This window comes from Rutidosis leptorrhynchoides, chromosome 4, assembly GCF_046630445.1.
Source record: "Rutidosis leptorrhynchoides isolate AG116_Rl617_1_P2 chromosome 4, CSIRO_AGI_Rlap_v1, whole genome shotgun sequence".
NCBI lineage: Eukaryota > Viridiplantae > Streptophyta > Magnoliopsida > Asterales > Asteraceae > Rutidosis > Rutidosis leptorrhynchoides.
In genome coordinates, this window is record NC_092336.1 from 34,090,703 (window position 1) to 34,110,822 (window position 20,120).

The following is a 20,120-nucleotide window of genomic DNA, read 5'->3' on the forward strand; positions in this document are numbered from 1 at the left end:
ACGTCACGGTATAACTTAATTAAAGTGTATTCACATGTGTCACACCCTCAAAATGGACCAGGGGTAATTGTGAACAATCATATCAGAACACAGTAGTATATAAACGAGAACGACTCTATATAAGACTTTTTAAATAAAATATTTGTTAATAAAACAGCGGAAGCAGTAATAAATGTTTACATTATTATTAAAATGTAAAATAAATGTTTATGAACTAAAATATAATATGCGATGTGGACTCCATGCAAGCATCAAATCTATCATCACAAAGTTGCAAACAGCTAGCTCAATCATCACCTGAGACAAAACATGCTTAAAGTGTCAACCAAAAAGGTTGAGTGAAATTCACAGGTTTATAAATAATATCCAAAGTTTTAGACCACAAGATTTAGTTTAAAGTTGATCAATATAGATATATCAATCTAAAAGTATTGCTGCGGTTTGTAATATCGCTACTAAACAATTTACCCTATGACACCTTGTACTGTCAGTGTCGTGGAATCATTATTATGTAACCAAAGACCAACGGTCGAATAGTTAGAGACGTTACTCTCAATAGGCCTACTCATAATAATTAAGTTTGCATTTAAACGTAGCAATTGACGATATTACGGTAGGGATTTAGCATGAATCAAAGCATGACAGTATAGTTAACAATTTAGTACTTGTGTCTAATAAGCGTAAAACAGTTATAAAACAAGCACGTGTCTCACCCCAAAAGTTATAAAAACAGTTATGAAACAGTAAAAAGTGGGGCTATGAAGTTCACCTTAGTAGCAAGTAAGTTATTCCACGCAAAGAAGAATGAACGGAGTAAGTGATCGGAGATCTTAACCTAGAGATATAATCTTTGATTAGTTAATATCTAACAGACATAAGGTTTGGCTGTTAAGGTCGTGTTATAATTCTAGATATAATTGGATTTGATGATTTTTGAATCAAAATTGAAGAATGTACAATGTAACATATTTAATTGTGAACTTAAATATTTCTCGGGCATTACCTACCCGTTAAAAAATTTTCACAAGTAATATTTTGTACAAGAGTATTTTTATTACTGTCTTTATGAAAATATATATTTTCTGCAGATGTAATATAGATTTAATGAGTTAATATACTATTAAACTCATTTGATTTTAGCTAGAACTAGAAATGAATAATCCCTAAAACTTTAGAGATTACATAATCGTCGCGAAATATTTCTCCAATGAAGTTATGAATCAATACTTCCTCGGTTATTGTTGTTGGTATTCCTTGGTATCTATGGGGCGTATGATGTTGATGTTCGAGGTACCGAGTGGAATGTTGAGACGTGTGATGCGGATGTTGTTGTTGGTGGTGGTAATGGTACTGTTGTGTTGATGCTGGTGATGCTGCTGGTACTCGTAAATTTTGCACCATATTGTCCAAAGCCACTACTCGAGCGCGAAGCTCGTTGACTTCTTCTATTACTCCGGGATAATTGGCGGTTGGAACAAGGGGATGAATAAGATCTAGAATTCTAGATATTATATAGTCGTGACGGGATACCCTGGAAAGAAGAGAGAAAATGGTGTTTCGGACTGGTTCGCTGGTAAGTGCTTCAGGTTCCTCACCAATAGGGCAATTTGATGAGTGAAAGGGATCTCCTTCTTCTCGCCTCCATTGATTAAGTCGGCTACGAACCCATCCCTAATCCATCCAGAATTGATGATGACTGATTGGTTCGTTCGTTCCGGTTACGCTGCTTGTGGAGCTCGAGAAATCAAGTGAGAAATCCATGTTATGTGATTGGAATAAAGGGTTTTTGATTTGAAATGGGTGTTGATTACTGAATGATATCTTCATATCATCAAATACGTATATATAGCAAAAAGATTCCGTAATTTACGGAGAAAATTTAGGAAAAGTGTCAGACAAAGTCTACTGGGATAGATATGATAAGATATGATTTGTCTATACTCCATTTATGCAATAATTGCAGTATGACGTGTCAAGACTATAAATAATAAGCAAATGATTTCTGACAAGGAATTATAAGCAAAAATGCAGACATGGTCAAAGTCTAGACTTACTAATGCATCATAACAACTATCAGTTAGACACACTAATGCAAGACCTGGTTCACTAAGACCAACGTTCTAAGGATAGCACGTAATCAGATAAACTTTCGATTAAAGACTTTTAATTCGTAATGGACTATTCAGGTCTAGGGGCTTGAGCTATAGGATCCTTTAAATCGGAAAATCCAAACCCTTCCATCCTAGAGTTTCGTAGACGCCATCCGTCAAGAAAGTTCAAAAAAATAACGAGAAAACAAAATTTTTTAAAAGTAATGAATATAAATAGTGATGACATTATAATGTCTTGAGAATCTTTATGAGTCAATAATGGCATTTTTTGGTTCACAAATCAATGCACAAAGGCATAAGGGCATGTAACATAATAGGGAGGTTATATACATATGAGTATAAGTAATTATAAACATAGAAATTTCAAAAGTCATGGATAGCATTTCATGTAATACATACGTAATACACAAAACTATGATAGATGACATAGGAATGTCAAGAATTTCAAGATTCATGGTGTCACATTTAAATGCGGTGGCGTAATTAGAGAGTACTTAGGAGAGTGAGCAGAGTTCTTAGATTGACTCAGCATTCTAAGAAAGATTAAAGAATTCAATAAGTGAAGTTCCTAAGGTATAGTGTAGCTTTTAACAATTAAAGGCAATAATTAAAGGCACTATAGTCAAAGAAAGTTGTAGTCCTATTGCTATGGTACCTAGTTGTATAAGGCACACATAATATGCAATCCTGGTTCTCTACAAAAAACCTGTTCTGATACCAATCTGTCGCACCCCCAAAATGGACTAGGGGTAATTATGACCAATCATATCATAACACAGTTGTATAAACAAAAACGACTCTATATGAGACTTTTTAAATAAAACCTTTGTTAACAAAACAGCGGAAGCAGTAATAAATGTTTACATTATTATTAAAATGTAAAATAAATGTTTATGAACTAAAATATAATATGCGATGTGGACTCCATGCAAGCATCAAATCTATCATCACAAAGTTGCAAACAGCTAGCTCAATCATCACCTGAGACAAAACATGCTTAAAGTGTCAACCAAAAAGGTTGAGTGAAATTCACAGGTTTATAAATAATATCCAAAGTTTTAGACCACAAGATTTAGTTTAAAGTTAATCAATATAGATATATCAATCTAAAAGTATTGCTGCAGTTTGTAATATCGCTACTAAACAATTTACCCAATGACACCTTGTACTGTCAGTGTCGTGGAATCCTTATTATGTAACCAAAGACCAACGGTCGAATGGTTAGAGACGTTACTCTCAATAGGCCTACTCACAATAATTAAGTTTGCATTTAAACGTAGCAATTGACGATATTACGGTAGGGATTTAGCATGAATCAAAGCATGACAGCATAGTTAATAATTTAGTACTTGTGTCTAAGCGTAAGACAGTTATAAAGCAAGCATGTGTCTCACCCCAAAAGTTATAAAAACAGTTATGAAACATTAAAAAGTGAGGCTATGAAGTTCACCTTAGTAGCTAGTAAGTTATTCCACGCAATGAAAGAATGAACGGAGTAAGTGATCGGAGATCTTAACCTAGAGATATAATATTTGATTAGTTAATATCTAACAGACATAAAGTTTGTTTATTAATATAGCAACTATATTAACAGTGATGGTTTTCGAGAAAAGTTCTTATTTCTCAAAAGTTTCTATTTTTGAAAACCTACTATTTATGAAAAACTTCCACTTATAGTAAGCTTCTAGTTTAAAGAAGTTCGGGTTATAATTCTTCAAAAAGATATTATACAATCTTGCCCAAACTTCGTTGATATCATGCAAGTCACTCGAATGATCTGTTGTTACCGGGCGCCCAGGATTCTTGATCAGAATCTAAGTCATGGCATTCGAAATCCACAAGCGGTTCCCATAAGGCAACAAGGACTACCCTAGGCCACAAGTAGCGGTGAGGTTCGTATAAAGTGCACGTTATCTTTTAATTATAACCTTCACGTTATAGGTGTATACACACAACGAATTATTAATGTACTTAATAATTATATATGTGATAATATAACCTAAGTATTATTTAATATTTAGTTATTATACCTTAGTATGTCTTATATATATTAAATATAATTACCTTTAAAAAAAATACCTAAATTACTTCAAAAATTATAGTGCTTTATTAATCGAACATTATTCAAAAATGTCTAACTAATTAATTAAATATCTAAAAATTATATACATAATTTTTATAGTCTTAGTTAATCATATAGATTAGTAGAAAAATTTAATAAAATGTTTTTATTATATTTTTGTATTTATGTTTGTTTTTACCCTTAATTTGTTAACAAAACAAGTTTAATTCCATATAATTACTAAATAAACCCAAAAAATTATTTTTATAAGTTTCTATCAGTCTAATAACCTGTAGAAAAAATATTTAAAAAATATTTTTTATTATTTTATATTTATTCTTAATTTACCTTCGAATTACATAATAATAGAGTTTAATTATATAATAATTACCAATTTGACCCATGTAATTATTTTTATAATTTTTGCTGATCTATATAAGTTTTATAAACTCAGAAAAAAATTATATTTATTTTATTTTTGGTAAATAATATTTATTACGAATTTTACATTATTTTTACTGTTTAAATACTACATAATTCATATTTAATTATAAATAATATTTCATAAATTATCAAAATTATTTTTATACATTATAATACTTATAATACTAATTATAATATATAAACATAATTAATTTTGAATTTTACAAAGAATATACAATAAATATAAATATAATCGACAATATTAAAAAAAATAGAAAGTATCTTAAATTTTCTTCAAGGTTTTGAGAGAATAACTTAAGTTTTTGTTTTGGCAAGAAAAAATGGATGAGGAGTCATGAATTTATAGGTAAAAATGGTTGGTAAAAAGAAAAAAAATAAAATAAAATAAAGGTGCCAATTTTGACAAAAAAAAGAAAAGAAAACATGTTAAAAATGTTTTTAATAAGTTTTATCTTTGAAAATATTTAGTCAAAATTCATGGGCTCATTATTTAATTTATAAAAAAAAAAATTATAAGCCAAAAATATATATAATGATTAAAATAACTTATCATTTAATTAATAAATATGTTACATATTGTTTTAAATATAGTACGCATTAATATTAATATTAACTAAAGTTATTTTATATAATTAGTGTAAACTTTAGTTAACAAAACGTGTCGACTAAAAATAAATATTTGATCAACGTCGAATTTAATTATATATTACGTATGAATAACAACCCTATAGGCAAATTAGTCAATTCAAGTATGAAAATGTGAGGGTTGTTATAATATGCGCAAAAATATTCATCTTTCTAAAGTACGGAGTAACTTTTACTCGTTTTATATTTGCTCTAAATAGTTCCTTTTATTTTAGGTGCTAATTTGCGGTGTAAACTTATCCACAATTTTATGCTATGTGAAAATAAAACCATAATCCCATGAAAAAGGCAATGCGAAACACCAAATCTTTGGAATTGAAAAGGAAATTCATAAGCTGATGGCATGTGTCATTGGATAATGTATTGTCGTTTATTCGATTAGACGTATGTTATTTAACGTATTTCTATTTCTAGTTAAATAGGGTGATCAATCGAGTGAACATAACTCTTACTTGACATGACACAATAACTTAAAGGTCATGGACCAATTAACTAACCGTCCATAATAAGACCTTGTAATTCTCTCTATAGTTTTTACTAGTATAAAAGTATTTTTAAATATTCGGGATCCAGGTTTGACCGGTCTATCCCTCTAGATGGTTTAAGGTTCGAATCTATGTAATATGATTTCGGTTTTCGCCTAAAAATACGTGCATGTGTGGCAAATGATCGCAAAGGTAGTTAATGCTCATAGGAGTGATGTCGACAACTCTCATTTCAAAAAAAGTATAGATACAACATTCTTTGAACGACTATGATCATTATAATATCAACATTAGTTCGACTACTACCTTTGCAAATTGCAAACATGTGTATTGTATGTACTTTATAATACTTCGGTATAGTGTCATTTGCGTAAGGTGTGTCATATTTTTTGCAAACAACTAAGAACTACTATAAAACGGGGCATTTTGATCCATAGATTAAAGACTCAAAGAATAAAACTTGAGAGGTCAAACTACGCAACAATCACACATTTAAAACACAACAAACCACACTCAAGCAAAGAAAAGCCATTAAACTACAAACAAAAACCTAGTGACCAAACATGAAAACAAAGCACAAATCAAGAGACACTACAAACAAACCCGAGAGCAAACGATGAAAACCCACAAAAAAACTCCCTTGACAAAATAAACAGAATAAGGAACCGAACCACTAAGCCAAAGGGAAGATGAGACGAAAAGAAGCAGAGGAAGCGGAGCAAATGACGAATCACCCGACATCAATACAAGTTGATGCATTAATGAAAGTGCAACTTGAAACATACAACAACGACTTTTTAATAATTTGGTTACACATGATATGTCAAAATGAAGTTAGATACATATTACTACCTCTTTCCCATATTCATAGTTCAGTATTCCATTTTAGAATGTCCCAAATTAATAGTCAATTTTCATAAATAGAAAAGAATAAGAAGTTTAAGTTCTATTATGTCATTAATGTATGTGGATAGGATTAAAGGAGAAAGAAAATATAAGGGTAAAACTGAAAAGTAAACAGAAAATACAGTACTTTTATATTTCCTTAAACTGTGTGTTTTTGTATGTGGACTATTAATATGAGACGGATTGAGTATATATATATATATATATATATATATATATATATATATAAGTGCATGTTCACATATTTATCCCTTAGAAGTTAGACCTATTCAAACGCGCGTGTTGGATAGGTTTTTTTTTGCTCGAACACACCTCTAGTGCGGCATGACGATGGGTAATCGAATGCGGCGTGCTAGCCAACGGCACGAAGGAATTCCTAAGTGTGTTGGACACGCAACTGCTTCAAATTGAATCACTAGTTCAACTGTTTCAAATATATTTAAAAAAATAATAATATTACAATGGATAGTTCGTGAAACAGTTGAATAATAATAATAATAATAATAATAATAATAATAATAATAATAATAATAATAATAATAATAATAATAATAATAATAATAATAAATGTATGCAATTTCACCATACAATACAATTAAACACAATTTTATACAACTCAACTCTCATTTCTATCATTTCTCTCTAAATTTTATACAACTTCTCAAACCCAATAACTTCTCAAAGACTATCAATAGCTCCGACTAAGGTTTCGTTGGACATACATCACGAAGGTAAAGCAGCGTATAACTGGAAGTCGTACTCTTTTGATTTCGACATTACTGACTTTAATTTATCAAATTTGAACAAGTTTCTCAAAGAAGAAATACCGATTGTATTTTTGGATAGTATGTATTTCGACAAAGACAGGAAGGAATTTTTTTCATGTTTGTGGATGTCATATGGAATGCTCAAAAAGTAAGAGCCAAGAGGCCCAAGACACACCCGTCTCGACTGAGTTGTATCTTACACAATTAGACCAATCGAGTCATAACTGGGTTCCTTCCGATTCAAGTTGTCTCGAATCTAGATACGTGAGTCAAGACTCGATTGAAAAAACTAACTTTGTTTAAGTACTCGTCATATTATGACTTTTAATAAGTAGTAACTGTATTATGACTTTTAGTTATTATAAATTTCTATTTTTAAGTCGTTTTAATTTTTAATTTTTTGGACTTTTAATAAATTGTAATCGTTTTATTAATTTTAATTTTTGTGTGTTTTATTTATTTGATTTATTGTAATTATTACAAAATAAAAATCTAACATTTAAACAAAATAAAAACTCAAATAAATTACACAATAATCCACCTCATACTCCAACGCAACACGAATTATTTTACAGTTTACTAACACGTCTATCACATCAGCGTTAAATACCCCATTCCACCTCCAACACACGACTTTTGTGCATCACCATTATAACATATTATAACATGATTAACATTGTTATCCAAATATTTTAAACCTATGAAAAAAATAAACATGGAGCGAGTAATTGTAAAAATGTTAAAAACAAAATTGAAGGAAAAATGAAAGAAGAAGATGGTGGGACCGGAAGATAAAAATGGTACTCCGTAAATGGCAGCACCACCATAATCTCACACGCGTGGGGGATCATGGCTCGGTCTTCATCTTCTGTTATGTTCCCTACCCCCCTTAATATTATTTCATCACTTTATATATATTCCTACCATTCATTTGAAACTTTCATACTAATTTCACACACACACAAACACACTTCACTATTTCACTCTGTTACTTCTTCCAATCACCAATTTCATCACAAATTCACAATACAAAACACACACTATTCACACTCCATCCATTAGTATTTAAATCATACTTAATTTCTCCAGTAAAATGATGAATACTTATGATTATGATATTATCGACACAGTGAAAGCCGAAAAGGCAAATGCGATTGCACGATACAGACGGTACACGAATATAACGAAATTGATTCGATTACTCGAAGTTTTCGTTGCTATTTCGTTTATTTCATGGACGTCAACTCGAATTCCGACTCTGTTTAAATTCTCCGGAGAGTATCTGTTCGAATTTTCGTCTTACTTGATGAATCAACATGTTGTGTTTCTCTTTGGAAATGTAATTATCATCGCTTGTTACGTGCTATCTGGTTACTCGGAATCCGGTACCGATTCCGCCGGAAGTTATGGAGTTCACTCCGATAACGCTTTAACTATCCGGAAACCGACGGAATCGTTATCGGAGGTTCAAAATCGAATCATATCGATTCCGAATCCTGTTAATGAAAAGTTGATTAAAAAAGTGGAATCGGAATCGGAATCGGAATGTACGGCGGTTTTTCCGGCGATTAAGCAAGCGGCGAAGCAAATAAAGAGGTTTCAAAGAACGCAATCGGAATTGAAGAGTAAGATATCGGTGAGGCCTCATCGTCAGTTACGGCGATCGGTGACGGAGATGAAAAGGAGCGGGACGGTTAGCGTTGGAGAATCAGCGGCGCCGGTGAAAGTGGTTGACAGAATGAGTAATGAAGAATTTAAAATTGCTGTTGAGGCTTTTATTTTAAAACAGCAAAAGTTTCTTAAGCAACAGAGTATGGTTGAAGATTAATGTAGATGATAGTAATAATTGAATCCAAAATTTGAAATTACAATGGAAGCAGTAATGATTTTTTACTCGTAATTGCTATTTCTATTTTTATTTCTATTATGGATTATGGATAAAAGATGGTACGAGTAGTTGCCATAATTTCAATACAATTCTACATTCGAAAATTGAGTTACATCTATAATCTATATATCTACTCCGTATAATTTTATATATCATGCTTTTCAAAAAAAAAAAAATTAATTATTATTATTTTATTAATAATAATAACAGCACAAGGGCCATATGTCGTTTAATGCTTTGGTGGGCAAAAAATTGAGCCTTGGCCCAATGACCCTAATCACTAGCTTTATATATCATGCTAGGCCTAGCTTATGTTAGTAAAATATATTTTGAGTGAAAATGATTCACATACAACTAATTTTTAAACGTATAGTAATAATTACTCGGTATATAGTAACAAGGAGAAGGAAGATCGATGGTTATGGACTCTTGCTTCTAACGGGAATTTCTCAACAAAGGTTCTCTCGGATTTGGTGCGGTCAAAGATTATCAACTCAAGGGCTTCCGGTATTGAGACGATGCGAAATAATTTGGTTCCGAAGAAAGTCGAAGTCTTTGTTTGGAGAGCAATGAATGGTAAACTCACCGTATTGTCGGAACTTGACAAAAGGGGAATCGACCTTCATTCCGTTCGGTGTCCCATTTGTGATAGTGACATTGAGACGGTTCAACATGCGGTTTTTAAATGTAACACAAGCAATGAGGTTTGGAAGAGAATCTTTAAGTGGTTCGACATAACTTGCGGGTCTTTGGATCAAAACAATTCATTTAGAGGTCGCTCATCTTTTCAAATGACGGAAGTTGGATCCAAAATTTGGCAATCGGTTGAATGGACGTGCGGATACCTTATATGGAAAAATCGAAATAGGAAGGTTTTCAAGAACATATGTTGGAACTCTCCGATGGCGCTCAACGAAATACAATCGAAGAGTTATGAATGAATCGCGAAAAGATGCAAGTTGATATCGATTGATTGGAACACATGGCTAGTCAACCATAAGCGTCTTATAAGTTAATTTCTCTTTGTAAATTGTTGCGATATTGTGGATAGGAGTTATTCGATGGATACCCTCTTTGTGTCCGCCTATAGCTCTTGTTGTTGTAGATAGGAGCGTTTTTTGGGGAAGTCCGGTTTATCCCGCAAATTGTATTGTACTCTTGCGTTAATAGTTTAATAAAATTCTTTTCTGCCTTTCAAAAAAATATATTAAAGTTTTATATAATATATATTAATAAAACAAATTTAACGATATAAATAGAATATATAACATTGTACGAATTATCACCCTCTTGTAAACATATTTAATGATGATTAATGATAATGAAAATGATAATGATAACGATGTACGAGAAAGTTGACATCATCCCCAGAGGTGCTACCTCTCACCTCTATAATACTCCGTATGTATAATAAGACATACATAGTACCTCTCAACGATATGTCAAATCCGTAAAATCGCCTACCCAGATTCGCAACTCCAACAATCCCACCAAATTTGTTTTCAACCGCCACTTCGAAACCGCTTGGCAACTTAACTGCTTCATCACCATGGCTCGATTAAGTTTTCAGTCCAATTTCGTCAACTCACATGTTCAATATTGTAGACTCATAGCTAACTATGTCTAGTTGAAACGAGTCGCAAATATAGTGTACGTTTAAATTAACCAAAGGTAAAATAGTGAAAATATGAATATTTAAAAAAGACGGTTAGTGATGAATGTTATTATTTTGACAAAAAAAAATGTATGAAGAATAACATTCATCACGATGAATGTTATACCTGTCGTCATCATGAATAACATTCATCGTGATGAATGTTATTCTTTCAGCCTTTTCTGGTCAAAATAATAAATTCATCACAAAATGTCATTTCTAAATGTTTATATTTTCACATGATCTTAATGTTTATGATATTAAAAATTAATAATAATAACAAAATTTTACTTCCTTCAGACGACTTTGTGCATGAATTCGGATGTTCGAAAGGTGGGTTTTCGTTTAAGTATTTGGGGTTTCCAGTTGGGGTAAACATGAATACGCCTCGTAATTGGAAACCATTATGTGATCGTTTTCGTAAGAAATTATCCGGGTGGAAATCAAACTTGCTTTCAATCGGTGGTAGATATACGCTCTTAAAAGCGGTGTTGAGTAGTATGGGCGTCTACTATCTTTCTTTGTTATGTTGTACGAAAGCGGTTATAAAAGAGTTGGAGATCTTACGAGCTTAGTTTTTTTGGGTGGATGCGACGCGAGTAAGAAAATTCATTGGATAAAATGGGATTTAATTTTAAATTCATTCGAAAATGGAGGGCTCGAGGTTGGGATTTTGCGGGTGTATAATTTTGGTTTGATATATAAATGGATTTGGCGTTATGAGGCTTGTCCTAATTTGTTGTGGGTTAGAGTGATTAAATCGATTCATGGTGATCATTCGCTATTTACTCCCAACATGGTTAAAACTAAAGGAATATGGTTCTCACTGTTGAAAAGTTTTGATAAAGTTAGGAAGAACGAGTGGATACCAAGAGACGTTCTAAAGTTAAAGATTGGTAATGGTTCGAGTATACGTTTCTGGGAAGATGTTTGGGTAGGTGAAGAGTCATTGAAAACTAGATTTCCTGATTCCTAGATTATATTTGTTGGGGAGTGATCAAAAAGGTTCAGGTGGCGGACCGTAATGGCAAATGGTCATGGTCATGGAGACGAAGTGATATTGGTTCGAGAAACCGGGAATCACTTCAGCTACTTACTGACCTTATTGCTACTGTTTCACTTTCAACTAAGGAGGATAGTTGGATTTGGAAACTATCTGACGATGAAGGCTACTCAGTACTCTATACAAGCTTATGTATTGATGATGCTATTCTGCCTTCTTCAGAACCGCGTACTATATGGACGAGAGAGCTACCTAGAAAGATTAATATCTTTATATGGAGGGTAGCCCGAGATAGATTACCGACCAGTCTTAATTTATCCCGGTGTGGTTTGGAAATTAAACAGATTCACTGTGTTTCGTGCTCTAACAGGATCGGATCGACTAAACATGTCTTATTCGAATGTGATGTAGCACGTCAGCTATGGAGTAGAGTATATCGATGGATTGATTTTGATATCCCGCAGTTTGTGGAGTGGTCTGATTTATTGGTTTGGTTCGATGGGTGGATAGCTTCGACAACATCAAAGAAGAGATTGTTCGTTATTTTCGCGTCAACGGTTTGGCATCTTTGGAGATATGGGAACGACGTTTTATTTAACCCTAGGGCTTTGAAGAAAAACGTCCTTTTTGATTCTGTTTGTTTGTTTTCGTTTAGTTGGTTAAATTCTAGAGGAAGGGAAGTTGTAAATTGGAATTTGTAGCAACAAAAGCCATTGTGATCTTCTTGTTTTTCTAGTTACTTGCTAGGAACACGTTCTTTTAATAAAATTGTGGGCGTTCCAAAAAAAAACATATAGTCTTAAAATATATAAGGAGCATTGTGAGCAGCAACAAAATTAATATAATGTGTGTTCAAGTCTAGTGTGTGTATATATATATATATATATATATATATATATATATATATATATATATATATATATATATATATATATATATATATATATATATAGGGGCACGATCCATGGATAAGTTTAAAAGGAATACAAACCGGATAAGCAAAATAAAAAAAAAATTTTTGAATTTTTTTTACATTCATAAATCTGCATTAAAATGCACCTCTAATCAATTTTTTTCATAAAAAAAAAGTTCAAAATCTTTCAAAAATCGACGATGAATGGTAAAATTAACCATTCATCGGGTTAATTTATCATTCATCTTGTTTACGATTAATGATAAAATTAATCATGCTAAAAAAAACCAGATGAATAGTTAAATTAACCATTCATATGTTTTTTTATCATTCATCATAAACAGATGAATGGTTAAATTAATCATTCATCTGCTTTTTTTAGCATTGATTAATTTTATCATTCATCGCGAACAAAAATGAATGATAAATTAACCAGATGAATGGTTAATTTTACCATTCATCATCAATTTTTACCATTCATCATCGATGTTTACCATTCATCATCGATTTTCGAACGATTTTGTTCAAAAACTTTTTAAAATTTTTTCGTTTTCTTCTATTTGCATATTAAAGGATCGTTTTTTTTTAAAAAAAAATTTGAAATTTTACTTATCTAGTTTGTGCCCCATTTAGTGCTTATCCATGGATTGGTCCACTATATATATATATATATATATATATATATATATATATATATATATATATATATATATATATATATATATATGGTTTGGTTATGGTACACAGTTTATTAAAATACAAAAGGGTACAAAGTATTTTACACCGTTGGATTCAAGAGATTTGAAGATTTAACAACTAAATTTTAAGATGTAATTCAGATGCTGGCAAGGGCATTATGGTCCATTAAGCATCGTAAACTCCACTCCCTCAAAAAGTGGTGTTTGTTGACCACTTACAAAATTGGACTCTCATCCTCATACATGTAAAAATAGATACACCAATCTAAATCAGAATAGATACGTTTACACATCAAAACTCAAAAGTTGATACAGGATTAACGATTGTACTTTGAAAATGTTGTTGATGCACATAGCAAAAAGAATGATACATAGTAGCGATAAAAAATAGGATTACTTATTAATGTGCATCATTATTTATATATATTATTTTTTCAAAAAAATCGAATACTTTATAAAGAGTATTTTCTCCGGAAAAGAAAATAAATAAAAAATTACAAGCAGTATGCGACTAGACTCAATATGACTTAACAATTCTAACTAACCACTAAACGAGCAAAAGAATGGAAAACTTACCGAGACACTAACAACCACAACTAACCAATACAATGGAAACAAAAACAAAAATTAAAAGAGGCAAACTCAATGGGACAATAAAATCAACCCGGCGACCGTAACCGCATTACTCGACTACCAATTTCCCCTTACTAGATTTGGAACCCGAAGTAGATGCCAAGCCATCAACCTTATTGACCGCAACCTAGTTAAAGAATTACGTTAAGACATTCGACGACCCGTCACTGACAATGGTGCCCGAAAATGGAGAAATCAAACCCCGCTTTGCAAGCCCTTCGAAGAAACCAATTTTTCCTTCGCCTTCAATTTGTTCGTCTACCGTATTCACCTTCAAATGTGCATCATTATATGTCACTGAGTGAAATGAATCTATTTAAAGATACATATTCACTAATCAATTGATGAAAGGAGATTTTTGATTGATAATCAGTGTGCACCATTTATGTAACTAGTGTGAAACTAATCTATCCATTCAATGATACACAACAACAAATCAATTGACGAACAACAAATTTAATTACTGATTGTTGTGCATCATTTATATCTCCATGAATATAATCCAATTAATGATACATTTAGATCACATAGTCGCTAATTATTTAGATCAGCTGGGTATCCCGATTGTTTTATTAAAAATACAAATATAGATAGAATTAATTAATAATTAATTAATTAATATATTCATTTTATTATTTAGTTTTAATTTTACACAAGTACCCTTTGCTTAAATATTTTTCCATTATTTTAGGTGGACACATGGCAACAAATTGTGTCATCTTACCTTATGTATTTTAACCTTTTTTTGTAGATGAACCAACTCATATATATATATATATATATATATATATATATATATATATATATATATATATATATATATATATATATATATACTAACTTAAGTTTTCAAAACGATAACTATACGTAACATTCTTTTATATATATACTTATAATCTATAATGCTTATACATGTATCGTATATATAATGTATTTAATCACTTTTTAAGGACTTAAATACATAAAACAATATAAGTATATTCACAAAAGATAGCTATATTTGAATTCTCGTTCCGTTTCCTCAAGATTTCTATACGTATATCTAGGGTATATGTACCCGTATCATACCCAGCTTCTATACGTATTTACTATTGGTATATATACATCAAATCAACTCCTATATATATATATAGGTGCAGGATCAATGGGGAAGTAACCAATCGGGGGGAAGCGAAAAAAAAATTTCGTTTTTTTTTGAAATTTTTTTCCGGCATCAAGATCACACGAAAATATGAACATTTAGAAGAGACACTTCGTGATGAATGTTATTATTTAGGCGGGAAAACGATCGACAAAAATAACATTCAAGATAATATTGTTCGTGAAGAATATGAACGTTTTTTTCCCCATGTTTTGTGAAGTAAAATTTAGTCCGATTTAGAGTTTAGGGTTTAGGGTTTGGCGTTTTGGGTTTATGGACACCAAACCCTAAACTCTAAACCGTTCGTGTTAAAAACTCAATCTAAATCTAAATCTAAACCCTAAATCTAAACCCTAAACCCTAAATTTCTAAACCCTAATATCTAAACCCTAATATCTAAACCCCAATAGCTAAAACCTCAACATACGCTCGAAAAACACGATAATTATTATATATTACTTCTTCGAGCGTTTTTCCGTCAAAATAAAAAATTTTATTACAAAGTGTCTCGACTAAATGTTCATATTTTCATCACATCTATAATGTTCGTGAACAAAGTTTTTTCAAAAAACGAAAAAAAAAAAATTTGCTTCCCCCCGCTTCCCCTCAATTGGTTACTTCCCTCTTGATCTTACCACTATATATATATATATATATATATATATATATATATATATATATATATATATATATATATATATATATATATATATATATATATATATATATATATATATATATATATAGTAAGTATATGGGTTATCTTAGTTGGTAAGATTATCTTCTACAAAATTACATATGTTTATGCTCTTTGAATTGTTCCTTGACTTCCAACATGTCACCTTTTAATTAATTCTAATAACTAATGAAATGAGTATTAATCTACATAGCTACTTTATAACACCACAATTCACATCGGATTGTGTAAGAAAGTTTAAGTCATTTATGAGGTAAATCTTTTCCTTATCAGACACAATGCATATTGGGACTACAAGCACAACAACAGATCTAATAAGAACTATGTAGTTAAACGTGCTCGAATAGGTCTAGTACTAGAATGAGTGACCTCCCGGAAAGTCCTCGTGTGGCCGCTAAGAAAAAATCGTGTGCCTACGAGCAAACGAGACAATTTTTTGGTCATGAGAATGTGGGATGTTACATATGGTATCAGATCTCTAGCCACTCAGGATGTGACGGGCACGAAATTTATGTTGGGGGGGGGGGGGGGGGGGGGTGTTTGTAACACCACGTTCCACATTGGATTGTGTAAGAAAAATTGAGTCCCTTATAAAGTAAATCTCTTCCATGCCAGACACAATGCGTTTTAGGGCTACAAGTACAGTAAATTCCATGAGAACTCTGCAGTTAAGTGTGTTACTTAACAGCTGTCCACAAGCAAGGATGTTATATATGGAAAGTCAATGGTTCAGATTAGTACGTAGTGGTGTACCATCTAAATATTTTATTATGCCTTTTTATACTAGTAATTTCACTTCTTTCAATACATATAGACATATAGTAACAGTTAATAGTGATAGATGATATAGGGTAGTGATATTATGAATTTAAATAAAATTATCATAATTTTACGTTAAATATTTGTATCTTATAAGTATTTAATGCATAAATATATAATTATGATAATTAATAAATTAGAAAAGGATTAATACTTTCATTTTCATAGTTTATAGTAACAAGATCGTAACTCTTATATCACTTGTAGTGGTGGAGGTTATTTTTGGGGTGTTGGAGGGTAAGGTAAGGTTGTTGACGACGACGTGACAAATGGGAATATGTGGAGTAGTGGATAGCGTGCTGAGTAGCGTGATGGTTAGTGTGTTGGGATGATGTATCAAATTGAGATTGAAAGTTCAATGTCGTATAAAAAGTATTAAAACATAAAAACAAAAAAGAACCAACAAGAAGCCGTCACATCATCAACACTCCAAGTACATGTCTCATGCAAAAGCTCAACATGCCAGGGTGATGCGCTACCAACACGCCGCGCTACGGCGTGTTGGGTGGTGTGTTGAAGCTTTTTTTTTAGTCCGAACACGCGCTTTAAAAGTAATCTTAACGGATTGTTGAATTGAAAAGTTGCAGGTTATGGTGGTTTGACCTTTAAATATTCGAATTTTTTTAACTTTGATTCGAATCGTGTTATCTAATTTAAATTGAAATTATTGTGAATTAAGGAGTCCGATTTGAGATTGTATTACAAGTCCGATTGTGATTTACAAGTCCATTATAAGTGATTGCGAGTAAATCACAAATTCGATTTGAAAATGAACTCGTAATTCACACTAAATAGAATAAGAAATTTTTAATCATAATTGTACATGTATGAAATTTTAATTGTCAAATAGCACAAAAATGTTGCATAAAAGAATAAAATGACCAATAAAGATAATGTAATTTTTGTAATTGTTAAAAAGGATGATTACGTGACATACTGCCGTTTATGTGGGGTTGGCGTGACTGTCAGCTCAAGGATATTACTCAAATTTCCTTCATTTTTCAAATTATAGTTCTTTATAGGTAAAAATTTAAAACACATTCGAAACTCATATTACTCTAGGTAATTTACGTAATATACATTAATCTTTCAGACCATTTGACCTTATATTAATACTCCGTATAAGTGTGTAGCATATTGTTAGGTTTAATCTTAAAAAAATGATGACGGTGTAACGTTATTAACTCATAAATGTACGATTCAAATAATTGTGACGGAAATGGTGGTCTATATACCTCTCCTAATTATTGAGTGTATTAGTATACTTATTCTGAAAAACAGGTCAACGTTAGTAAATCATAAATGTACGAAACAAACAATTGTGAAGGAAATGTTGGTTATGTATTCCTCTCCTAATTATTGAGTGTATACTTATTCTAAAAAACAGGTCAATTTGGTAAAACTTAGAATTGTAGCTAGATATAGCTAATTAATTTATGTATGACTTGTCTAAAGATATTTAAATTATATTATCCATATTAATTTAGTAATCGACAACTGTTTTTTCCAAACACACATGTGGTAGTTTTTTTTGAAAGATCAACAGAGATTTTATTAATAAAGAGAAGATACAAAGAGGAGGGCAAAACCCAACCTAAACCGCGACACATTACAGGTAAAAATAAATACATATACATAAAGAGCTCGAAAAAAAAGAAAAAAACAGGAAGGAACTCGACAACGTAGGAAAAAACACTCTTTCATTAAGACCTCCACTACGTTGGGACAACTTGAAAAAGACAAGCCGAATGAAGACATGAATTACAGTACCGGTAATTCGGCGACAAAGCAACTCAACCCCCATTCACTTAGCCCAAAACATAGCCTCGGCCAAAATTTCAGAGTGTGAAAAAAACCTACAATTTAACCTATTCCATCTTTAGATTTTAAATTGAAGGAGCATGATATAGGATTGGCAATCCACGTGAGCCACTCGAGTTCAATATTTTTGCCGCGACAATTGATCCACTCGTAACTCTTAGATTGGATATCCGAGAAAAGGCAGGGGATGCTTGATGCGTTATTTCCAAAGACGAGGGCATTGCGATTTTTCCATATGTAATAGGTTGTTACCCAAATCACCGCTTGCCAAATCTGAGACCCCAAGTTATCACGAATATGCGGAGAAGGGCATAAGGCAAGATCGGAGTAGGACGTGATTGGGAGATTATCAAAACCCCACCACAACCGAACCTTTTCCCACATAGACGCAGCTGATTTGCAGGCGACAAGTGCATGGTTGATACTCTCGATATCGTCATTGCAGACCGGACAAAGAACGGAGTTAAGGTCAATCCCTTTGTTATCTAATTCGATTCTAACAGGGAGCCTATTTTTTTGCACTCTCCACATGAAAATACCAATTTTTTGAGGGATTAACTTGTTGAGCAAGGTAGGTTCGGGCAGGGGCTTATTGGCCAAGAAAGCATTCGTTAAAACAGCAGCTAACGAAGCCGAAGAATATTTACCATGCTTTTCATGTTTCCATGTCCATGTATCTGGTTTACCACAAGCAGGGGGGATCACATTTAGAAGTTTTTCCAGATTTTCGAGATCATCCGCCGCCCTCCACCTTGGTTGCGAGGTCCATTCCCAGGTGATAGAAGGCCTGCTGTCTGACCAAGAGATTCTGTCAGCAACCGAAGCGTTTTTGTGGAGTTCAAGTCTATGTAACCTGGGATATTTGAGAAAGAATGCTTCGTTACCACACCATACCTCATCCCAAAAGCTTGTGTCTGAGCCTGTGCCTATCACTTTAACGAAAGAATTAGAAATATCACACCCTAACATGTGGTAGTTGACTTGTAAAGAAACAAATAAATGTTGGTACGTCCTACGGTACCCAACAAAACAAGTAAGAATGTGTTGAAAAAACAAAAACGGTACTCTAAATGTGTTTGATATAAAAAATTTCACATTGGGTTAAAATTTTCGCAATCTTGAGTAACTTGAACAGAGGATTCCTCCTCCCTTAATGTTTATTATGAAATTAAGAATATTAAAGCATCGTTTGGCTCACGGAATTCAAAGGAATTCCGGCAGAATTGGAATTGAATTTAGACATGACGTGTGTCTAAATTCAATTCCAATTTCGTCGAAATCCTAGTGGATTCCGTGAGCCAAACGGAGCCAAAAATTTAATATCTTTTTTTTGGTTTTGATAGAATGTTAATAAAGTCCGATGAAAATGAACGTTTAAATACAATAAAGGTAAAAGTGTCCATGCCCAAGAAAGAATATTAAATTTGGAATTA

At 32.1% G+C, this 20,120-nt stretch overlaps 2 protein-coding genes across 2 annotated transcripts; one reads left to right on the plus strand and one right to left on the minus strand.

The window, feature by feature from the left end:
- Positions 1-8,386: 8,386 nt before the first annotated feature.
- LOC139904131 (uncharacterized) lies at positions 8,387-9,290 on the plus strand. Its single transcript, XM_071886067.1, has one exon. It carries the CDS (start codon positions 8,514-8,516, stop codon positions 9,246-9,248), a length of 735 nt encoding a protein of 244 aa, XP_071742168.1. The 5' UTR covers positions 8,387-8,513; the 3' UTR covers positions 9,249-9,290.
- A 5,058-nt stretch (positions 9,291-14,348) lies between these two features.
- Positions 14,349-19,656, minus strand: LOC139840547 (uncharacterized). The gene is made up of 2 exons (XM_071830808.1): positions 18,940-19,656; positions 14,349-14,480 (listed from the first exon to the last, which is right to left on the minus strand). The coding sequence occupies exons 1-2, from the start codon at positions 19,654-19,656 to the stop codon at positions 14,349-14,351; spliced, it is 849 nt and encodes a 282-aa protein (XP_071686909.1).
- Positions 19,657-20,120: the final 464 nt, after the last annotated feature.

Bases quoted from the DNA above. Each gene is read 5' to 3' on its own strand.
- LOC139904131 (XM_071886067.1), top strand. From the start codon at position 8,514: ATGATGAATACTTATGATTATGATATTATCGACACAGTGAAAGCCGAA.
- LOC139840547 (XM_071830808.1), bottom strand. From the start codon at position 19,656: ATGTTAGGGTGTGATATTTCTAATTCTTTCGTTAAAGTGATAGGCACA. The intron at 14,481-18,939 runs GTAACAACCTAT...GCACATTTGAAG, and splicing joins TTTGGCAAGCGGTGATTTGG to GTGAATACGGTAGACGAACA.